General features: G+C 43.5%; 1 protein-coding gene across 1 annotated transcript in view; it reads right to left on the minus strand.

The window, feature by feature from the left end:
- Window positions 1–24,815, minus strand: part of CDH22 (cadherin 22) — a 1,039,820-nt gene that overhangs the window by 71,547 nt on the left and 943,458 nt on the right. The window contains exons 8-9 of the mRNA XM_078651916.1: window positions 16,531–16,652; window positions 5,751–5,868 (exon numbers count right to left, since the gene is read on the minus strand). Of these exons, the coding sequence (XP_078508042.1) occupies window positions 5,751–5,868; window positions 16,531–16,652 (240 nt within the window). The remainder of the gene's footprint in view (window positions 1–5,750; window positions 5,869–16,530; window positions 16,653–24,815) is intronic.

A 24,815-nucleotide genomic window follows, 5' to 3' on the forward strand; every position in this document is an offset into this window, starting at 1 on the left:
CGTACAGGGGAGTAGAAGGAGTATTCCTTATGTGTGGGATGTGCCTCCCGCCATACGTCCCTGAGTCTCCAGCCTTCCACCCATGCTTTGAATGTGTCGGTGAGCTTAGTCGCGCCGGCCGCCTGTAGGGGCGGGTGTGACCTATCTAGGGCCAGGTCCAGCACAGCATTCCAGTCCACGCCAAGCACCAAGGGAATGTCCGCCCATGGGGAGAGAGCCCTCCCGACCCTCTGTAGAAATAAATCCTGATCATAATTCGGAGCATGTATGCTGCCTAGGACTATCAACTTGCCATCTAAGGCCCCTTTCACCAGGATGTACCTGCCCTGATCGTCCACGTTCTGTTCAATGGCAGTGAAGGGGGTTCCATGTCGCACCCAGATAGTGGCCCCTCTGGAGAATGCAGAGTAGGATGTTGTGTATATATTCCCTCTCCACTTTTTTCGTAGCTTCTGAGCCTCGGATACCGTAAGGTGTGTTTCCTGCAAGAAGGCGATTTGTGTATGCTGTCTAAGGAGATAGGCATGGACCCGGTGCCGTTTTTGCACTGCCTCCAGCCCACGCACGTTCCAGGTGACTACCTTATATGTGCCTGTTCGGTCTGCCATGGTCGGTGTGTGGGGAAGTCAGTCTCGGGGTTGAGTCTATTTCGGGAACATCGGGGAGCTGAAGACAGAAGTGTGCACCTGTAAAAAGTGTTAACAGTTCTAAACCAAACCTGGCGCAGCCATACAACCTAGCTGGGCCCAACGCTAACAGTAACAACATATAGAGCCAAATGTATGTGCATTTGCCTTGGGGGGGTGGGTCCAGCACACATACAGTCATTTCGTTATCAGTTCCGGTCTCCATCGGCTCAACTGTGGCCCGGCCGGGCACTCAATGTAAGCAGCTTGTGTTCATGGACGGGGTTTCCATAATAGACCAGTATCGGCCATGAGCCGCACCCCGGGGCTCCAACGTGCACTACCTGTTCTAGAGAGCGTGGATCAGTTGGTTTTTTTTTGGGGGGGGGACGAGTTCTTGTGTTTCCACCCTACCCCTACACCCCTCACCCGCCTCCACCACTGCTCCTTCGGGGTCCAACCCCCGGGGACTAGGCATAACAGAAAAGGATACTCCTGTACATTGTAGGAAACTTGCTGCAGCTGCCGTAGAGGAGTCTACTCGGGGTAATATCCGGCAGGTCAGCTGTCTATGAGATCATCTGCAGCTCTAGGCGTGATGTTCTGAGTGACCGGTGGTATCCTCGGAATCCGAGGTTATTTTCGCTGGGTCCTCTCTGAAGGTGCCGGCAAGCGAGATGGCCTCCCGTTGTCCGTCCCTCTGATGGTTCCTTGACGGCCCGCGTTCAGTGTTTCCTTTTCTGGATCCAGTTGGGGATCGGCGGCTACCTCTCGGCCCCTCCTCCGATGATCTCGGCTCCACGTCCTGGGATGCCTCTTGGCTGCCGTCTAGGCCCATCACCTCTAGCCATTCCTCAGCGTCCGTTGGACTTTCAAAGAAGTGGGACTTCTTCCCGTGAATAATTTTTAGGCGGGCGGGGAAGAGTAAGGCATATTTCAGGTGCACGCTTCTCAGTTTCTTCTTCACCCCCATATAGGAGGCCCTCTGCTTCTGCACCATTTTCGTGTAGTCTGGATAGAGCGATATCCTCCGGTTTTCAAAGTGAATGGTGGATTTCTCTCGAGCTTTCCTCAGGAGGGTGTCCCTGTCCCGATAATTAAGGATGCGGACGATGAGAGGGCGAGGCGGACGCTCCGCTGGGGCTGTCCCGTCGGGATCCTATGCGCTCGTTCCACACAGAAGTACGGAGAGAGTCCGTCCGTCGCCACGTGGTCTCTGAACCATTGTTCCATGAACTCCGCAGCCCGCGGTTCCTCACATCTTTCCGGCAGGCCAATCACCCGTATGTTATTCCTTCGGTTGCGGCCTTCCGAATCCTCGACCCGGTCCATCAGTGCGGCCACATGCCCCTGGATAGCCTGGATAGATTTACCGTGGTCCGCCACCTTGGGTGTGATGTCCGTGAGCGTCAGTCCCTGGTCATTGACCCTGTCAGCCAACTTGCCATGGTCTGCTTTTAGTAGGGACAGGTCACTGGTGAGGGTCCCCAGTTGGTGCTCCAGCGCATGTCGGGAGTCTCGGATCTCTTGGAGAATGAGGTCTAGCTTGTCCGATTGGGTATCACTTTGCTCTGACTGGCCAGCCCCTCCAGGTCCCTCTCCGCTCCCCCCAGCTCCATTCAGCGGGCCGGATCCCGTCGGCTCTCCCAGACTTTCCACAGTCTTCTGCCGCTTCCGACCCATGGTGTTCTAGACCAGGTGTTCTTCGCCGAGTCCTCCAGGTGTCTCTCGGTGTATAGTTTGTGAACAGTGGCTTTCCCAGTACCGGGTGATTAAGCAGGGGGTCCAGGAGGCGGCCACTCGTGTTCCGGCAGTGGCTCTACTGTCCAGAGATCCTAAATTCAAGGCAGTCGGTCTCTGCGTAGGTCCCGCTCTGCATATACTGTGGCCCCCAGTCCGTATGTAATGATCTCAGCAGCCTCGTTGTGGTGTACAAGGAGCCTACTCAGCCCCTCCTTGGTGTCAGCCCTCCGGGCTCCTCCAGCTACAGGATGCGTCCCCGTCTCCTAATGTGGTGCCTCAAGCGTTCCCGCTTCCAGCCCTCAGGTGGGGGGATGGGCCGGCGCGTCGTGTGGTTCGGTGCCGAGCGGAAACAGTCCCTCCCGGGGGGCCCGGGTCCGTGTCTGGACCCCTGCAGAGAGGATCTCCCTCTTCGGTGTTGTCGCCTTCCTAGGTCGGGGTCCCCGCAGGGCCAGGGTCGTCTTCAGAGGCGGCCCCGGTCTCACACAGAGCACCGCATCGGGTCTCGGCCCCTCCCAGCCCCCGGGCGCAGTCAGCCCGCCGTCACCAGTGTCTTCAGGGGGGGGTGTCGGAGTACTGTTCGCAGGGTGGTCCAGGCCCCCAGTAGCGTAAAGGGCTCACCTTGCTCCCGGTCCCCGCTGCAGTCAGGCGGTGCAAAATGGCGGATCCTCTCCGTCCAGCGATCCACGGCAGACTCTCGGGCCTCGGCGCGCCCTCTCCAGTCCTCCTCGCTCCACTGCGGCCACTCTTCCCATATGCGATAGTGTCCACGGATGGCCCGCCAGTCGGCTCCGTCTCTCACAGGGTGCTCCCGCGCCGTCTCCCGTCGGATCCCAGTGCTCCCAGGGCCGCCGTCAGGCCTGCAGCGCACTCTACCTCCCGGTCTCACGGGCCTGCTCCACGAGTCTCGGTGCGGGCCGGAGATCGCTCTTATCGGCGTTCTTTCTCGCCGCCGCTCAGGGTCCCTGACTCCAGGCAGTGCTCCGTAGCAGTTGCGGGTGGTTTTAGCGCTCGATATCCCCTGTGTGTCCGTGTGTTGACGAATTAAGCCCGGCCGGGCACGGAGCACTAGTCAGAGCCGTCCGCCATCGTGGCTGTTCGGCCACGCCCCCACGGGCCTTCAGACTTGATTTAATTGAATTCATGTATGCATTTATATATTTACAGGTGATGTGAAATTGACACACAAACTAGATTCCACATTGAACTTATTAAAACATGCACATAACCCATCTGAAAATGACCATGTTTTGTACATAATCATACAAAGGACATGCAAGCTTTATAAGATGGACATTTTCCTCCATTATTTTCATAGGGACTAAAATGTGCTTTGTTTCCATAAGATGCATTTCAATTGCAGGTAAGAACACATAATTTTACCAGATCCCAAATTAATTCCATAGCATGTCCAACAATGCACATAAACAACAAGTGTGTCTGGTTGGGGCTTGGGGGGCCAACGAGTGATTCTGATAAGTCAAACATTTGGACAGGCTGCCAATCTCAACATCCTTTCTCCTAGCTACTTTTTGCAATTCATATTTAATTATAATGATCACTTTCAAAACGGAACTTTTACTTCACCAGCTACCCATAGATTTGTCCACAATGAGTTCCCTTAAGCTGTGACCTCCGGCTCGAACAGTCTTCCTCACAAAAAAACAAAATTATTTTTGGGAGCTTTAATTTTCCAGGAGAGCCTGGTAAAGCGGAGGGTTCTGGTACAATAAACATTTTTCCTTAAATCAAGTGCTGAATAATAAGACATCATTTTTAGGATTTAAAGACCAAGTTCACATGAACTATGGCAACTGGGAGTGCAGAATTTTCCCACTGGGCTATAGCCATGTCATCTAAATAAGTAGAAAAACCCCTTCCCATAACAAGCCCCCAGCTTCGGTCTTACACAGCTGACTACTGTTGCAGTGCTCTGTGGCACATGGACTTGGTGCAAAAGCATTCATTACAGAACCTAAAAAGATGCAATACAAAAACGTTTTTACAAGGAAGCAAAATAGAAGATAAACAATATTTGCTATGAACAACCTTTCAAAATCCGTGGACAAATAAGTATTAACTGTAAAGACTTTATGGTTAGAAAACAAACCCTAGAAACCATTGAAATTCATAAGTGACGGTTAGCAACATAATCAAAACAAAATCTAAAAAACATTGAAATTCATCAGTGATGGTGAGCAACACAATCAAAACTAAATCTAAAAAACATTGAAATTCATCAGTGATGGTGAGCAACACAATGAAAACAAAACCTACAAAACATTGACATTCATCAGTGATGGTGAGCAACACAATCAAAACCAAATCTAAAAAACACTGAAATTCATCAGTGATGGTGAGCAAAACAAAACCTAAAAAACATTAAAATTCATCAGTGATGGTGAGCAACACAATCAAAACAAAACCTAAAAAACATTGATATTCATCAGTGATGGTGAGCAACACAATCAAAACAAAACCTAAAAAACATTGAAATTCATAGGTGATGGTGAGCAACACAACAAACACAAAACCTAAAAAACATTTAAATGTATCAGTGATGGTGAGCAACACAACTAAAAGTCCCAGCTCCTCTATTCACCATCCCTCCACATTGTCAGCTTTTAGTAAATATTACCTTATTAATTATCCCACCTTAAACCAACGTTCTTAACTGCATGATCTGGTCAAATGTCAACCTGTGATGGTTTCCCTCGTGCATCAGAATTTTTAGTAACAACTGAGAATAAACCTTATACAAACAAATTGACTTTGACATATAAGGCAGGATAAGGGCAACATCTTGGTTAATGTACTTTTCCAAAAGTGCTATTTCAGGTTTTTAGAAAGCTCTGTCTCAAGAACTAGTATTAACACTACATGATTCAGTAACACTTTAGGAGAGAACATTAAGCAAATTAGGGACCATTGCATTCCACAATTGTATATGTTGCCTTGAGAAATATTTTAGGGAAAAATGTTTTTTAAAAAGTTGAAAAGATCCCCATGTCTGCACAAACACCGAGTCCACTTCCTAAATAGGAACCTGCCTTGCAAGTACAAGCCCATACAAGCAACACGTGCCTCGGTCCCCTTAGTCGAGACAGAAAGAGATTCTATAAGAGAGTCATACATAAATGAAAGGAATCTACAAAATGTGGGAGAGTCTCAAAGAAGAAGGATGTGGTGGAGAAAAAAGGATGGGAGGAGAAAATGAGAAAGAATTAAAGAGAATAACAGAAACAGAATTAATGAGGCTGACATAGAACCATCAAAAGGAAAAATGTATTTTAAATAGAGAACTGAATGAAGAAGGATCAAAGAGTAAATTAACTAAAGAGATGGGATAAAAGATTGAAGGCGGGCGTGGATAGCGGCACTCACCTTTTATGTCGAGGAGGGTGAAGTGGCGGTTGCCGGACACCTCTGGGGATAGGGTAAAATAGAATTGATGACCGCCCTGTGGCTCGTCTCGGTCCACCACACTGATTGTCTGAATTAGCTAAAATTTGGTAAAAAAGGCAAGAGGTCAGTAAGAATTCTATATTGCAGCTTACAGTGAGGGAATGCTGGTGTCACACAGTACTGACGGGTATAATGATCTAAGCGTGCATCACAAGTGCACAACGTGTACCTCTGTAATACTGTGTTTACCTAATAACAGCTCTTGTACACTTGACTATACTGAACAGTGCTTTATACATCATCTTGGTTTATTATACCTGATACTAATCAGTATGTGCTATTTTGTGCTAAGTGTAAAATAATGCACTTTGCTTGTGTAACACCATAGAAGGCTTTGCTTGTAAAGTACTCAACTAAATATCACACCATGCGGGATGCACGTCAGAGGAGTGTGTGAAAAGTGACAGTGCATATTAGGCGTGTATAAGACTTTGAGGCTTCAAGAAGGAATATGATCAAAAGGCTAGGCAAAGAGTGGATCAAATTCCACTGCTTACCACAGGACACAGTACATTGAGGATGTGTAAAAAATTATGAACAATTCTGTATTACTCTTTAAAACAAAGGTGGAGAAACAGAGGCTAAACCCAAATAACATCAAATAGGCAAAGCAATAATATATTCTAGTTAAATGGTGTAATCCCACAAATACTCTGTGGTTGGAAGGGAACTGGTAAACCTAATACATATGTATCAAAATAAATATGATAACAAAATATAACAACCTTTACATTAAATGATTGGTTAGCAAGCTCAGCGGCAGATTATCTTTAAGTAAGCTTTCGATCAAGATTAGATTTCATCCTTTGATGCAGTGACAAATTTGATATCTTGAAGAATGACTTTCAGAAAAACTCAAATAGTTCAAAACATGTTATATTTGGAAATATCACCAACTAAGGCTTGATACAACAAGGCTCTGTGACATAGATGAAAAGTCAAATTAGGCATTTTTGAAAATGTTTAGGCCTAGCTAAAAAAACATTGTTTTATTTTTTTATTTTTAGAAGTGTGAGGTGTTTGTACATATTTTTGAAGCTTCAGTATGCTATGTGTTTCATACAAGGATGAGCACAGCTAAGTGTTATTTTTGTATTTCTTTACATTTTTATTTACATATAAAGTTCATCATCCATTCATTCATGGGCACTTTGGCACAAGCACAACAGTTGAATACCGTAAGTAAAAAGCCCAGTAAATGGGGACGCTTTTTAGCAATATCCAGCAATGCAGATAAAGTTCAAATGGCCTAATAATGCTATTGAAAAGCTATGCGTCTCATGATTCTGGGTAACCTTTTTGCTTGCACCACATAATTTTATTTCCTACCTTGTGATGAGTGGGTGAGGTTAAGGTGGTTTTGAAATACAGTACAGTATTTGGATAGATACATTGATCTCCCAGATGAGTGTGGAATGCACATTACTTTTTAACCGCATCGCTGCGGCAGCTTTTCCCGCTGTGCGCGGTAATTTTAAAAATACCGCGTTACAAGACGAGCTCAGCTCGTCATGAGCGCACGGCAGGTTACGCTCATGACGAGCTGAGCTCGTCATCAGCCTGGAAGGGGTTAAAGTTTTCAAGTTTTGATAATGAATCTGATATAACATGTGAACCTTTGCAATATTACTGATCTAAAGTTATCCTAATCCATCTATGGAAAGGTTATGGGTCAATATCTTTATATCAGCAACTAGTCTTCTTGCTGTGTGCAGAAGCTGTAAAGAAAGTGAATCTATGAAGAGTGATTGATGTTACCCGTGCTAATGTCCGTGATTCTCTTAAAGTAGGATCAATGCACATTTTTGCCTTAGGGATTAAAGACTTTATACTATATTGCTGCATTGCTTTGATAAAGACAAAAGTGGATCCACAGGTATTCTCACTCAGGATAGGAACAGATTTAAACACCATGTCTGGGGAAAGCCACCTGAGGTCACTCTCAGTTTGTCCTTGGCCTGTTTCTCCAACAGGGCAACAGAGTAAATTACTGCCCATCAGATTTATGAATGACCGACAAGCTAGTTGTCATTTATAAAGCATTGGCAGCAACCGCTGTCATTGCGGTTCCTATCAATTCGCTGTTTGGTGCAGGGCTGTGTCAGCATGATGTAGCCTTGCACCAAACAGGTTTCTTTGTTTTAATATAAAATGTGAGACAATTAAAAAAAAAAATATATATATATATATATATATATTTCACACCAAAAGTAGCCCCAAGGAGAGACGCCACAGGCAGGTAATTATCGTTCGTATATATATATATATATATATAAGACAATGCCCCCTAGCCACTGGAGTCACATCACATGGCAAGGGTGGCATTATTTATAATTTATTGTCCATCACCACCAGGATTTGCCTGACGGTGATGAACAGTAAAAAAATGGCTATAAGTTTGTTGGCCATATAGCCAATTTTCTGACAGCCCTTTCTCCATAGGGCTGTGGAGGAGTTTGATCACGGCAGTGGCGAAGAAATCACTGCCGTGGCCAAACACGAGGTTCGCCTGCATCAAAATTGGGCAGGTGGACCACTGTGTTAGCAGGGAGGGAACTGCAAATAAACAAAAAGAACAAGTAATGGACAGAATGCAGAGCAATGTCATACATTCACCCCAGTACAGAAATCTGGGCCTAAATCCATCGTTTTTTTGCTTGCCACGCCATTCCAGTTTGTACCCAGCCATATGCAAATCAGTCTTGACTCTGCACCCAATGGGAACAGTCCAGCTCAAAATACCAGGGCGGGTCCTCCCTGGGCTGGAAACAAGCATCCTAGGACCGGGAGACAGCGTTTACAATGCCGTGAGTACCACGTGCGTTGGTAACATTGCAGACGTTACATCGTCCGCGTTGTTACCACACATGGCATTACAATGCAAGTCGTTTCTACGACTTGCACTAGATGGCATGCAACACCAGTGTATGTGTTGGATTTTAAGTCCAACACATTCCCTGCTGTTGCGCTAACTGGAGTAGGAATAGTAATTTATACTATACCTAAATCCAGCGCGCCATCTAGTGCAAGTCGTAAAAACAACTTGCGTTGTAATGTCATGCGTGGTAACAACATGGACGATGTAACGTCCGAGTTGTTACCTGCTGCAATTAAATATGTGGCGTTGTAACGTCACATATGCCCTAGGACCGGCTCGGTGTTTCACACCTCATCAGCCAGGATAGCTTGACTCCAGTGGCTTGGAGAGCATGGAATCCAAGTCTGGGCATACCCATCCCACTCGGGGTGACAAATGCAAAAAGTACAATAGATGGACAGAATGCAGAACAATGTCATACATTCACCGCAGTACAGAGATCTGGGCCTAAATCCATCGTTGTTTTGCTCACCATACCATTCCAGTTTGAACCCAGCCATATGCAAATCAGTCTTGACCCTGCACCCAATAGGAACAGTCTAGCCTGAACTGTCAGGCCAGGTCCTTCCAGGACTGGAAACAAGCATCCTAGGACCGGTTTTGGGGTTTCGCACCTCATCAGGTATGCTAGCAGGGAGGGAACTCCATCACCATTGCAATGGGATTGCCTCTCTGTCAACATATAAATCGGGCCCTACTTTTTCGATTCTACTTACCCAGATACAACTATTCAAGCTCAAAAAGTATACAGGCTCAAAAACTGTTCTCTAAGAATTGGCTGCCCTTTGTATCCACGCCCAATAGGTTTTTAAAGCAGCTCATAGCGGGAAACATCTATTACAACGCAGTGATTACAACAACCTACCTTTACAACACAACTGTTACAAAGCAACTGCCTTTACATTGCATGCCATTACGACACATGTCACTAAAACGCATGCCATTACAATGCATTATAAGGTAAGTAAAGGAGATTTTTTTAGTAATAGAGTGAGTATGGGTTTTGGGGTACATGGGAATAGTACTTTTTATCCCTACACTATCCAACACTTTCCCTACCGTTGCACTCACTGGAGTGGGAATAGTAATTTTTACCCCTACACTATCCAATGCTTAGTCATTTTTACCCATACACTATCTAACACTTACCCTACTGTTGCCCTAAAAGTATTATGCATTGTAATGGTATGCGATGCAATGGTATGCGTTGTAATGGTACTTTTGAAAAATGCGTTGAAATGGCATGCCTTGTAAAATCATGCAATGTAATGGTAGTTGCGATGTATAGACTGCGTTGTAAAAGCACGCATTGTAATTGTTTGCATTGTAACGTCATATATTCCTGGTAGCCTACATAATTGATGATCTGGTAAACGAGAATGAACGAGGAAGTGAAACGGGACAAGGTAACACCTCAGTAAATAGTAACTAGCATTTGATCAGAATGATCTTAATAATTTTCAGTTCATTTTTCTCCTTTTTTTCAAAACTCATAGAGAAAATTTTTTTTGTACACATCCAGGAACTTGCCAATGGACACAACCCTTTAGAAGCAGGTTTTAGACATGGAACAAACACTGAATTGGATATCTTACCTATTATAGTTGATTGCCCTGAGAGGAAGTGAGTGGTGGTGTGGGGGAGTTAATCCGCCACCATTGACCATACCACCTTGAGCTCGAAGCTTAGTGTAGCAGATTGTAAGGCTTTAACCCAGTCAGTCAGTCATTCACCTTTCAATACTCATCATTAGAAACTAAACTATGGTGTCCTACCTGGATCAATTCTATCTAGGCCAGGACAAAATTGAATTATTTTGACAAACTATGCAAAGTTTGTAACATTTCTCTAAATACTGCATTTTGTTTTCAAGCTAACATGCACCTCACGTAACAAAATCTTTCAAAATACAATTAGGAGGCTAATGCAGGCAGATCCTTCTCCTACCTCGCCGCCAAGACCTGGGACACTCTCCCCACCAGCCTACGACAGACTCGGGACCTGCTGGCCTTCAGAAAACTCCTCAAGACCTGGCTCTTCAACCAGTAGCGGGCCCCCCTTCCCCCAGCGCCTTGAGACCCTCACGGGTATGTAGCGCGCTTTATAAATGTAGTGATTGATTGAGGAAATCCTTCATCTAGAGACAGTGTTTGCTTCAACCAGTCTCCTGTTGATATCTCAAGAGTCTTTTTAGCGACCTGCACATTTATTTAAACAAATTACACGTGAGACACTCGCAAGCCACATTATGCAATGAAAATGCAATTTTGCATATTATCTCGACATTTTCATGGGATTTTGTAAAATTCCATGAGAAAAAATAGGCAAATTCACACAGCTCTATAACATATAACCCTTTTATTTAGCATTGGCATGTGGCCACTCATCCATCTTTTTCCAACAGGTGGGGGTCCACATCTCAAATGTATGCTGATAACACCTGACTGGTTTCAAACCTGCAACAAAAACTAAGGAAAGCGATAGATATTTTGAAATCTAATCGAAACCAAAGAATAGGTGGTGGATATCCTATAATGTCCTGGAACATGCCCCATATACCCCTTCAAACAGAAGACTTATGGATAGCCACACAATTCACCTCTTTGGTTTATAGCATCTGTCTCATAGTTTGAAGCCAATGCCCTACCACTGCTAAATTGGTATGTAACAAAGGCATTTATATTAATCTTCTCTTCCTTCTACAAATCCAAGTGGCAAAGAAAGCTGGAAATGTTTATTTTAGCCTTCTGCAGTGACAAGAGGCTTTGCAGTAAGGTGTGCTTTAACAATAAATAATAACATAACTATCCCTGGGTAAGAAACAAAATCAAAAACTAAACAACTTCTCTTACAGAAACAGCAGACAATGTTTCTGCACTCTAAAAGAAATGCTAGCCAAGCCCAATAACCCCCTTCTAAGAAATTATTTCACGCACACTGCTCCCACGCCCTAGAAATGGGTTAATGTACTTGTCTCTCTTTAAGAAATAGCTTAATTCATTGTTGATCAATAGGAAGTGGATGATAATGGCATACTCTTCTGTCGAGGCTGAGATTAGGTCTGATAGAGGGAAGGCGCCAACTCAAAATGAACCTAACTGACCCGAGGCAAGAGGTGGACCCAGACTGTACCACCACATTCACCTTTTCACTTCAGTTGCAGCCTTTGACTTTTTGACCACACCATTATGCTCATCAGCATTGCTAAATTTGTAACAGAATAAAAGGTGTGGGGGGGGGGGTATGGTAAGAGGCTGATGCTATTGAAAGTTGGGGTACTGAATTCAAGGCTGAGTAGTCTTGATTCGACCTCATGGCCCTTTAATCCACCACCAGCCACTCCCTGCCTCTTTATTTAAACTCTTGCAGGTTATTTTTCATCCTTACTTTCTCTCTTTGTCACAGATTTTTTATAATTCTCTTATTCATTCTTTCCTTCTTTTGTGTTTTTCTCCCTCTTACTCGGGATCAATGTTAGTTGAGGATAAATAAGTGCTGGTCCCCAAATAAGAGGGCCAATGGGCCCCACCTACAACCATTGGCTCAGTTTAAGACTGCTCAGCAAGCTGACAGGCATGCAGGATTGCTGGCACTGCTTTGCCAAGGAATCGATCTTCTCTGCAAGTACTTTTTGTGCTCTAGTTACCTCTCATTTACATCTGGGTGTGATTGACTGAGGTGTGGGTCCCCATGAGCCTACAATAGCATGTTTTTGATATCTGCCTGTTGTCTCTAATAGCCCTGATTACATACATTTTCATTTAGCACTCTATAATATCCTGATAGTACTCAATTCTGGATTAAATAGTCTTCAGCACTAGTCAGGAAGCTGCATAATTTAACAGAAGGCATCTGAGTGATAGACTGATGGATACAATTTAAATACCTAAAGCTAAAACTATCTAAGAATAAGATTCTTGTAGTAGACACCCATCCGACCCAAATGACTGGCCTTCTAATTTCAAACAATGCCTCTTTTTGTCTCCTCGTCTGAGGAATCTGGGAGCCCTACTTGATAGGGAGCTCTCCAATGAGCCCCAGCTCTTCACTTTTAATGTTATAGTCTCTAAGAGCCTATTCCATATCTCCAAACAAGTTGTGCTCTCCTCACCAATGGTCTTGTCCATTGTTGAGTATCGCATTGGTGTCTATCTTGAATTTTCTAAATGTCTGCTTTCTTGTTCCCAGAAACTTATGTATTCTGCTGAAAGTTTCTTAACAAATCTGAAAGTAAGAATAATATGACCTCTGCTTCTCCTGTACTATCCTAGCTCTGTGGCCCTCAGTATGCTGATTTTAGAACTCTGAGTGCACAAGTCCTTTTACAACAGCCCTCTTTTTCTTAAAAAATAAGGACAGCTCAATGGACATTGACAAGACTTATCAACACCTCTCTTTCCTATTCATTGACAATTCTGGTTAATGGGATTGGAATTGGACTGTGAAGGTTCTTGAAAGGAAAGTATTAGGTTATGGCCTTCCTGGTCTCCTTCCTTCTGACCTTCTAGTAGCTGTTTCTGCCTCTTCCACACCAAAGTCAGAGACAGCCCCTGCTCCTTTCATTGACAACTCCAAGAATGGATACCAAGATTTTTGTCTCTGCAAGACAACTCGTTCTCTCTCTAAGAAGAGAGGTCTAACCTCATCTTATGCTACCATACCACACAGCACTGAGTTTCTTTCATATACATGCACAGTATTAGTTATATCTGCTAAGCTAAGATAGCTATGATAATTTAATAGAAAGTTCTCTGACCATAAATGGTTACCTGGTGAAAAACACTAGAAGGCAAATGATAAAGGAGAGTTAATGTCTTAAACTTCCAGATCTTCAAGTGTATCTGAAATTGTCATGCTTTGCTATCGAGGACGAAAGGAAGACTATTCCACAGAATGGGAACGAGAAATCAAATTGGGTTGCCACCAGAACAAGCCCCCTTTAAACAAGGTATGGTCATAAGGCCAGGTACAAATGAGCACAGTTAGTGAGATGAAATATAGTATACCAGCTCCGCTTGCACAAAAATAGGCATTCGATTTATCAATCAGGATTTAAAGAGTCAGTTGCACAATGCAGAGTACCTTAAAGTGGATACGCGTTCTCGCTAAAAGCCAATTATGGTGCCCCTGAGTTGAAAAGGAACAATCAAAGCTCTGAAATCCACAAAGAGTAAAAGCTGCGGATTTTTGGATTGACTTCAGGTTTAGCTTCCAGATATTTTGCAAAGCACATTTAGAGAGAAGTGCTTTCATCGAAACATGAATTTTTAACTATAATGACTGCAGATTGGTGACCGGACTCCTTTAAGAATAATTCATCATCTTCAGCTCTCACAGGTAACAAAATACAAGTTATGGAAATGACAAACAGTGGGGTTTGTGCAAAAATACTATCAAAAGAAAGTCCAGGATTTCAAGCATCTTTGAACTTCTCAGACCAGAGCCCGCCTCGGAGGGCCATCCAGCTCTTGGAATTATAACTCCTAAGCACAACGATAGCCTTGCTTATGTTTGAAGTTTTGAACTATGCTTAAAATAATTCCTGCACATTGAGATCCCAATTTCTTGCATTTCAAAGTGGAAAGCTCATCTAAAGTTCTCTAAGTATTGGCCGTCACTACCCTTTAACCCCTTCGGTGCGGGGCTGATTCCCCCGCTGTGCTGGGGGGCGGGGCGCGCACAGCGCCCCGGTGCTCATGACGAGCTCAGCTCAGGCCGCACCCGTTTTCATAGAACATTCAGCACAGCGGGGGAATTAGTCCTGCATGCGAGCGTTCTAACGGCCGTGACGAGCTCAGCTCTTCATGAGCGTGGGAGGAGTTAAGAATTGGTAGCTCAAGCTCATCTACCGGTCTCAAGTGGCGGGTCGATATCATTTAAAAGTGTGGGGGTGGATGGAGAGGGCATGAGGGGGAAGGATGAGCGCGCAGAGGATTAATAAATAGAAACCAAAGTTAACCTCATGATGACGCTCACATTACTTCTTGCTGCTTCTCTGCTATGTTGCTCCCAGCAGTCCCAGGGGTAGCATCACGGACTCTCCATCCAATTCCCTCACTGCTCCCAAGCATGAGAGCAGTGTGGGATTTGGCCAGAGCGGGATGAAAAGACACTCGTGCAGGCACAGTGAGTCTGTGCTTTTTCTTCAACCCAGCTGTATAATACAGCTGGGTTGTAGAAAGCAACGTGTGCATGTCATTCTGGCCGGCCAAAATGACATGCGCACTTACAAGTCCCTCCCTGCATACACTGGCTCAGATAGTAAGAGAAAGAGTTATTTTTCAGCTGCTGGCTCTGAGCCAGTGTGCCACGCTCCTCCGACCATTCCGAAGGAGCCACAGCTGCCGGTGTATAACAAGCGGCTCCCAAAATCAGTTACCACTCAGATCATTAAGATCAGTCCAATCAGTATCTAAAAAATTAGGCCAAACTCTTGTCCCAACCGTCACCTCTAACACTCTTTCATGCAGCCACCTCCATTGAAACGCTGCAACTCAAACACAGAGGCACAGAATTAAGTTGGTTGATTGTGGACTAACAGATCCTAATGGTCATTTAACTTTACTTCAGCCATTGCCTGGCCCCTCCAAGTAAATTCAGGACCTTTCTACAGGTTATTTTACTAATCACATTAGTGAGTAGAGGTTATTTGGATTTCAGGCTTATAGTATTTAGGTCTTGCACCATTTTGTAGACTGAGTTTCACTCACCTCTATTATGGAATATTCCCAGTCCGTTTTTCCTCCAGGAGGATGGTGGGTTTTTTTAACAGTTTTTTGTCCAAACCCTTTTTTATGAATAGCACTAGTTGTTTACACATTTTTTTCACCATCCATTTTGTGTGCAGTGTAACACGTGTTTTCGCAGTAGCAGTGACAACACCCACACCCTCAGGTATGTATATTTTCAGGTGTTTTTATAATTCTCTATTTTATTCTACTTAGAACCTTAATAGGGGTCCTCAAAAATCAGCACATAAAATCAGCCCTGAGGATCATCTCTGTGTTCAGTACATTAGGAGACAGAAATTTTGATCCATCCTCCACTACCTGTTATAGATCAACCATCACTGGCCATATTCTATGGCGCTATGGCACGCTCTCCATAATGTTACTGAATTGAGAATGGAGCTTACGCACATCTGTCTTACAAATGGAATGTGAAAAATGGTGTACAACTAACACACTGGATAGATGCCTATTTATTGCTTTCTCTGTACCCAATGAAAACGTAGTCAAGCACCTTTGTGTCTGGACTTTAATATACACTAAGTGATTGTAGCATCAATACTTTTGTACGCCTGTTCTTTCATTTACTTTGTTTTGTTTCAGTGCGTTGAAATAATTGTTCTTGATTGCTTCTCATACTTTGCTTTGATGTGTTACATTTCATAGGCACATACATGTTTACCAGTCAGTCTATTTTATTTTCCATATGACCCCCTCTCTTCTTTGTTTCATTCACACTTTCTGAGGAACACTTGCCAGATATCTTGTCCTGTTTGCTTGAGGCACAGATCTTGTTATATACTGGCTTAAGGCAGGTGACAGAGTTCAACTCATTTAAGAGACAGAGGTCATTTAAAGCTCTGTTTTGTATAGTTGGTCTAGCTTGTGTCTCATTTTTATTCCTGAGAGATGATTGTCCAAGTACTTGTCTAAAACGTATTGTGTAGGAGACGCTTACCAGACCTTCTAGCTCTTGCTTCCGGAGGGATTCCTGGCTGATTTCCTGTGTAATGTCCTCTGGTAGGCATGCAAAACTGTACTAGCCCATAAGCTTGCACTGACATGTTGCGGCCTGCTAAGCCTTCTTTCTTACCTGCCCAGGGACGGCGTCTTCACACACAGAAGCCTCGTAGGGTGTGGCTAACTCTGGTGGATTGTCGTTTACATCTAGGATGCGAATCCTGAGCGTTGTTCGCGACACTTTCAGCTCGTCATCTGAAATGCAATGGAGGAAATGGTCAGCTTATGGTCCTTATGTATCTGTACTAAGACACCAACTTCTTAGTAGAAATCCCAAAACTGTATAGGCATACCATAATGACAGTGAATAACATCCTGAAAATAACACTTTATTCTGTTAGTGTGCTTTAATACATGTGCCCCTTTCTAACAAGGGATTGTAATTGAAGAATTTCCACACCCACCATCAATGCTGTTCAACATCTATGGAATGATCCATACCAAAGTGCACCCCAAGAGCAGCTAACCTAACTAAACAAAATACTACTCCCAGAAGTGCGCCGCACACTTTTAAGACCATAATGGCATGAGTATAACTCTTTTTGACATACTGGCAATGCAAGTGGGAACCCGAGAGTCTAAACTCGGAGCATGGCTATATAAGACCCCAAACAGATAATAAACTTTCATATTAACAGTGCACCTCAAATGAAAGACACACTTCATCGTGGTAGTGCACCCCAAGATGACAAGTGCCCCAAACCTACAAGCAGGATCTAAAGTATATAATAATAATATAGGGCCGCAATATCTGAAAAAAGCCTTATGCACATACATGCCAACTAGAACTCTACGTTCCACTTCAGCTCATCTACTGTCAGTCCCCCGTACGAAAAAGGTAAACTGGGGAGACAGACGCTTCACTGTCGCCGTCTCTAGACTGTGGAACACACTTCCTTTCCACATACAAAAGAGCCCTTCACTGTTGACATTTCGTAAGCATCTAAAGACCTGGCTTTTTGATCAAGCTTAGGCTACCTCTCTCTCAGCACGGATTTCTCCTCAATAGCGCCGAGACACCTTAGGGTAGTTGTGCGCTCAATAAATCGCAAAAATAAATAAATAAATAAATAAATAAAGTAACATCGGGGGGCCGTTGCGCACTACAATAAGACCACTCAGGAGGTTTAATCTACGCTTGATAAGTGAGCCCCACAGGCTTGCTGAATATAGTGGTGAGGGTATCTGTATCCCCCAGTGTTTTTAACCTTCCTTATAAACAGAGAAGTATAAAAGCAACACAAAACCCCTCCGTTGAAAACTTCCTTCAAACTAAAAGGAAAACAATCTACCACCCCCCACCTCAAATCTTCCCCACTCAGAGATAAAAGCAACATATTGTTAGTCACCCCCATCTCAAATCTTTCTCATCTTGAGAGAAAGCAATATTTCAGACACCCACCCACGCTCAAATCATCCCCACCCTAGGAGGAAAGCAACATAAAGTCAGCTACCATCACCTCAAAACTTCCCCATCCTATGTAAGAAGCAATATATTGGGGCATTTTTACAAGGGGGTAGCGCCACCGCAGCATCACGTTTTACGATGCTTAGGTGGCTCAATGCCCAGCTCCATATTTACAAAGTGGCATTAAGCCACTTTGCATTGCTTAACACCTCTTTGTAAATATTTTACCCTTTCATGGAGGTATCTGCGTGAAAGGGGCGTGCAATGGGTGTTGCTGTGAGTGTTCCACCGCAACACCCACTGCTTTTTTACACTGCCCCAGATATACAAAGATGTGTTAATCTGAGGCAGTGCCAAAAACGGACACACTGAAAATCATCAGACGTTACAGTCGCCCAACGAGGAGAAATACTTTTATTTCTCTTAGTTTTTGCTCTTCCAATGTGTGCTGTATTCTGCATCTTCAGGATGGTGAAAGGAGATTTACAATTGACCCATAAAGCTGGTCAAGCATATATCAAGAACCAGATACTTCACTATTATGTATAAAAGTTCCAGGTTGCTGACACCGGAACAGTAACTTGTTCAGTATGCTTGGGGGAATATCCAATCTGACCATTCAATAAAAGCAATCTCTCAGGATTTGCTTGTGCTGACACTCTGTTCGAGCGACATGTACGGGGCACTGATCCTCTTCAATTACTGCTGCCTTAACAGACACTTTCAGCACATGGCCAGCTTGGATATTCACCCACGCATACATATATACTTGACCAGCTTTATGGGTCAATTGTAAATCTCCTTTCACTGTCCTGAAGATGGTCTAACGGACACATGCCATCTAGACTGAAACGTCGACAAGCTCATCTATTTTTTTCGTTGATTTAATTTGGCAGGAATTGTTTTTTTGTTCTGTTAGATTCTTTTCCTGTTGTTATAGGTTTGAAATAGATGGTAGCACAAATGATTTGGCGGCAAAAATTTCTGTATATGGTTTATTTGCCTCTGTCGTGTTTTTGTTATCACAATTTGTATCCCCTTTTTTGTTTACCTCCATTAAATGGATAATAAATGTAGAAACCTACACCTGTGTTTTAAATTGTTTATGATATATTAAGTAAGATATAAATGAGCAAATTGATGTTTCTGATTTATCAAACGTTAGTTACCATTCGGGAATTAACCACAAAGTAGTTTTGCATAATTAGCTTCACTGAACATCATAAATAAAATCCCTAGTAGGCCCAGTTACCCTTTGTGTTGGAGCTAGGCAGCTTATTTTAGCACTGGCTCAAGGGTAAACACAGGGGGGCGCTGTATTCTTGTGAATATGACAAACCCCTGTGTTTTTTAAATGACGCAACACGTCGTTGTTAAATTGCTTGCAGCGTGGCATCATTACTTTGTGAATATGCCCCATTGTTGCCCACCCCTACCACAAACCTGCCACATTCTAAGCAGAAATCAGTATGTCAGACACCTTTCTCCACTTATAATCTTCTGCACCCTGGGAGGAAAGCAATATAATGTCAGACACCACCCTCACCTCAAAGCTTCTCCACCCCAAGAGGACAGCAATGTGTCTGCCACTCCCCACCTCTAATCTTCCCCACACTCCTAGGAAAATAATATAATGTAAAATACTCCCTTTTCAAATCTCTCCCACCCTTAAATGAAAGCACTATAATACCTCCACCCCCTCCTGAAACCATCCACACTCAATGAGTAAAGCAATATAATGTAAACCTCCCACTTTCACATCAAATCTTGAGCTGTATTAGATAGATTCAACAGAAGGAAATGCTGGACAAAGAAGCACTGAGCGTGACAAGGTCAACAAATAAAGTACAGCGGTTCTGATCAAAATATAAGACACTACACTGTCCAAGAATACTTTTTACATAAAATGTGATATGAAAATGAAAGGTGGTCGAAGTTTATATTCTTGTAGTAGAACAGGACGAATGCGAAAGGTTTTTCTTTGTGCAGAGCAACAAAGGTTTTTTATTTCTTTTGCCAGTACAATGTCATTCAAGTGTCTGCAACAGAGCGCTGTTTTGGGGAAAACAGAACATCTACTTCAAATAGAGGATTTGCGATTTTTATTTATGTAAAATAAATTTAAAAACTATTTTGCTTTTATTCCGAGGAAAAAGGTATGGTTAGGGTTTTGCCCAACACATTTTTTTGCTGTTTTTTTTAAAATCAGATTTTGCTGCATTTAAATAAGAAGTTCTCAAACTATGTCACATTTTACTAACTCTAAAAAGTTCCACACATGACTTAAAATACGCCGAGTCAAAGTCCTGCAACTGTTCGTACCTCTTTTAAAAATAAATACTACCAAATTATTTGTTAGCCTAAAAAGACTGGCAGGCCTTGGCAAAAGTATGTGGGGATCGTGTACTTATTTGGGGATTTTCGAATGTGGTCAGTTTCCTATAGTTGTAGCTCGGCTACAGAAAGAAAGTCAATGAGTTCAGTGGCTGCATGTATTGCAGTATTTAGTTTGTAAAAAAAATAAAAAATAGGGAAGGGTCACAAACTTTTTCTTGGAAGCGCACCTTTTGTTCTACTCAATGCTGCCCAGCTACCTCATGCTCCTTTCTTCCAAGACACTCCACTTCCTAGTCTTTATCTCTCTCTTACAGGTTTTTTTCTTCAACCCCCTGCCTCCCTCTGTCACCATTTCCTATCCTTTTTCCTTTTTCTGCCTTTCTCTCTCATGATCTGGGTGAAAGTCTCATGATGAAACATAAGTTCCGGTCCTTAAAACGAGTGCCGGTGCCTGTATCCTGCAACAATGGATTTAGTCCCAGATCTCTGTACTAGGGTGAATGCATGACATTGTTCAGCATTCTGTCAATCAATTTTTTGCATTTGTCACCCCAAGTGGGACAGGTATGCCCAGACAGGGGCCCCGTGCTCTCCATGCCACTGGAATCAAGCTAGCCTGGCTGATGAGGGGTGATACCCCGAAACCGGTCCTAGGATGCTTGTTTCCAGTCCATGGAGGACCTGGCCTAGCAGTTCGGGCAGGACTGTTACCATGCAGAACAGGGTCAAGACTGATTTGCATATGGCCGGGTCTAAACTGGAATGCCATGGGGAGCAAACGACAATGGATTAGGCTGAGATCTCTGTACTGGGTAAATGCATGACATTGTTCTGCATTCTGTCCATCAACTGTTCTTTTTGCACATCCTGCAATCACAGCACAAATTAAGTAAAAACCTATGGCCTACTTTTCCTTAAAGGACACAAACCTTTTAAATGATTGGCTGCTGATAAAGAGCCCCATGGCCGGAAAAACAATCCTTGGAATGACACTGTTGACTGGTTGAGGATCCTTCGCTGTGCAGTTGTCCAGTAAAAAAAAGCTTAGGGGCCTGGATGACCTCATCTTTGGGTCACAAAGACCCAGGTCTTCAGAAATTGAAAGCAGACTGATTCAAAATGGCTTCCTTGGGCAGTAAACTGAGTACTCCAAAAGGAACCAATTGAGAACAAATTGATTAAATTAGTATCTTAAGCTCACCCGAAGATTGTAATTTCCTTACTTTGAGCTGGAGCTCTTCTACAGTGATAGTCCCACTGTGGGAACACGCCAACCAGCACTCGATATTCTAAAGCGGGAAACCACAAAATGCAAAGTGGAGGCAGACCCTGGTGTTTTAGATGCTGCGTACGGAGTAACAGTATTCCAAATTAGCATCCAAGCCATATAATATGCTTCTGTCTCTGTTTGTGGTGTGCAGCTTTGCTGGCATCACAAAACATTACAGTAATATACTTACTTCTGTGTTGATGTTTCTAGGTTTAGTCAATAGAAGTATAAACAATATAATGAGGAACAACCTCACTTTAGCATCGCCATCTTGGCATCCCTCTATTTCTAATTTGTTCTTGAGTTTTAGGCTCCTGTTGTAGAGAACTAGGAGGAGTCCAATTGGAAAAGCCACAAATAGTAGGCGAACTGGGAATTGCTCACACTGTCTTCCGGCCAGAAATGTGGCACCAGAATGCCGCATGCATTGAAGCCTCCTTTAGCTCACAATCAAGTTGGGGCAACTCTGACACTTTTAAGAGACAGTGTTTTGACACTTGCTGGTTCTGATTGGATGTTTTTCTGATGCTGCATGATCCTGAATTTACATGGCTCATCTTTCTCAATTTCCCAATTACAATCAAAACATTGCAGTGCAATGTAGGCCCACACGTAAAAGAGTGCTCTACCTCAAGAACCACTGGTTGTAGTTGAAAGATAATTTTACAGATGAATACATACATTCTTGAGGATCTACTGAAGAAGTATGATAAGGCTCCCAAGTAAAACAAAATTAAAGACTGGGAGTCTCCACAAGGGGATCAATAAAATCTCAGTTATTTAAATAGAGACCCTTACAGACAATAATGAGGTCAATGTCTAGCTTGGAAAAGCAACAGGCAGAGGCTTTGGTAAATGCATTTTAGTGGCTTTTTCATGAAGGTATATAGATGAGAAAGCACACGAGACACGGTTACTTCTCACCCTCCGATATGAATAAATACGTTAGCTATGGCAACGGAGACCAAAAAACGTCCTAGATACTATTTATCGCATTGTGTGCCCCTCCTCCTAGCCCGCTATATTCCTTTTTATTGTATTATTCTCCTTGATTTGATTGTCTGGGTATTATGTGATTGATTTGATTGTCTGGGTATTATGTGATTATTCCTTTTGTGTATTCTTACTTGATGTCAATATTGGATTTATGTCCCACCTTACATTCTTTTGTAAAGCGCTCTGATATCCTTCGGGATCATGTTCACGCTATAGAAAACGTTATAAATAAATAAATAAATAGGCTTACGTGTTGTTTCTTGCCATGGCATAACAGTTCTCTTCGGCTACTGGGCATGTTCCTTCTTCCTCACTTAGACAGCATGTCTGTTCAGCATTCTTCAGAGTGACAGCACACATGTGTCTCAGGTCATCAAGATGAAGTCATCATTTTCTTAAAACACTGGGCCAAGTTACCCGATATACGTTTAGTTTCAGGCAGGATTACAGTTTCCATTAAGCCATTTGATTGGTTTTATCACCCTGCTGGGTCCCAATCTAAAAGTAAAGCCTGATTTGTTGCTATTTAATGAGCTAGCATTTTGGATAATTGTCTTCTGTCAGAAATGGTCGGGTCACTTTGTGATTCAGCTCCCAGGGACAGACAACTCAAAAACATCTCTTGGAGGTAGAAAGATGTGGAAAGTGTTCTCTTTGGGCCTGTAAAAAAGCCATGACAACCCAAGGTACAAAAAACTGCCACAAGAAGTGCTGGCTCTTTAGAGGGAAAAAGCCTATTTACACACCGCTATCGCCACAGGGACGTCACTTTTTTGACGTCCCTGTGGCGATACAGGCTTCACCTTATTTACAAGGCGGCATTAAGCCACATTAAGTAAATAAGGCACCCTTTCCCGCTACACTTGTTGTGAAAGGGGTGGGCAATGGGTGTTCCTGTGGGTGTTCCACAGCATCACCCACTGATTTTTATGCTGACCCCCTTTATACAAGGATGGCAGAGTAAAGGGAGGGAAGGGTAAGTGAATGGATAGGTGGATGAACAGGTGAAAGGATGACAGTGTTGGATAGATGGGTCAATGGAAAGCTACAAGGATGGCAGACTAAAGGGATGGATGAATGGGTGAGTGAGTAAAAAGATCAGTGAACAGATGTCAGAGTGGATGGATGATGAATGGATGGCAGGACGAAATGTAGGGTGGATTGATGGCAGAGTGGATAGCTGGATGGCAGAATGGATGGATTGATGGATGAATGGCAGAGTGGATGAATAGATGGGTGGATGGAAGGATGCATGGATGGCATAGTGGATTCATGAAGGATGGTGGATGATGGATAGATGGATGGAAGGAAGAGTTGATGAATGGATGAATGGCAGAGGGGATGGATGAAGGATGTATAAATGGATGGTAGAATGGATGGTAGAATAAATGGATGGATGGCAGAATGGATAGATGTGTGGCAGATCAGATTGGTAGATGTCAGAGTAGATTCATGGATGGATGGCAAAGTGAATGAATGGGTGGCAGAATTGATGGGTGAATGGTAGTGGATGAATAGATGTCAGAGTGGATGAATGGATGGATAGATGAATGGATGGAAGGAGGAGACAATGAAGTTGTTCTAAGGAGGGTTTGACTCCCTTGCTTTGCTTGCTTGATGGCATCAATGCTTTAGTTCTAAGTGGGGCTATTTTAATTTTCTGACTACTCCTTTGGTCGGAATGGTGGCTGAGTGTGAGTGATTTAGTGTGAAAGCTGAGACTTTTTGGCATGGTGGTGCTCCTGTAACTGGCTTGTGCGCCATGTGGCACACATACATGCCCTTAGGGCATGTCTGTGTGCCACATGGCACAGGTGTACATGCACAGATGTGCATGTACACAAGAATTCGTTATTTACCATGCAATTGTATTACATGGTAAATAACGAATTCTAAAGGCCCTGTAGCACTGTTAGAAGTGCTACCTACATAGGAAAATACAGATTCGGTAATTTTACCGATCGGTAAATTTACCAATTCGGTAAAATAACCGAATCTGTAAGTTTTCAGTGCCCCTACATACCAATGTCAAAATACCGGTCGGAAACGGCCGAAAATCGGTATTTTCGGCCGATTCCGACCGGTATTTTGACACCTACATCTGGCCCTTAGTTGTTTCCATCCTTCTAACATATCTTGGGGCCCTGTCATGAGAGGGCAGCCACCGCTTCTTACAGCAGTCATAAGTGTTGACAGTCTAGGCTCGGCATTTGACCCGCCATCAAACTAGCAAAGTTTATGTCTCATCCCAAAGCACCAGCAGGTCCTCTGTGGGCCTTAAGCACTATAGCATGGACTACCCATCAATAACATCTCAGGGATTGTTTTGTGCCCGTCTACCCTCCAA

The sequence above is a fragment of the Lissotriton helveticus genome, chromosome 7 (assembly GCF_964261635.1).
Source record: "Lissotriton helveticus chromosome 7, aLisHel1.1, whole genome shotgun sequence".
NCBI lineage: Eukaryota > Metazoa > Chordata > Amphibia > Caudata > Salamandridae > Lissotriton > Lissotriton helveticus.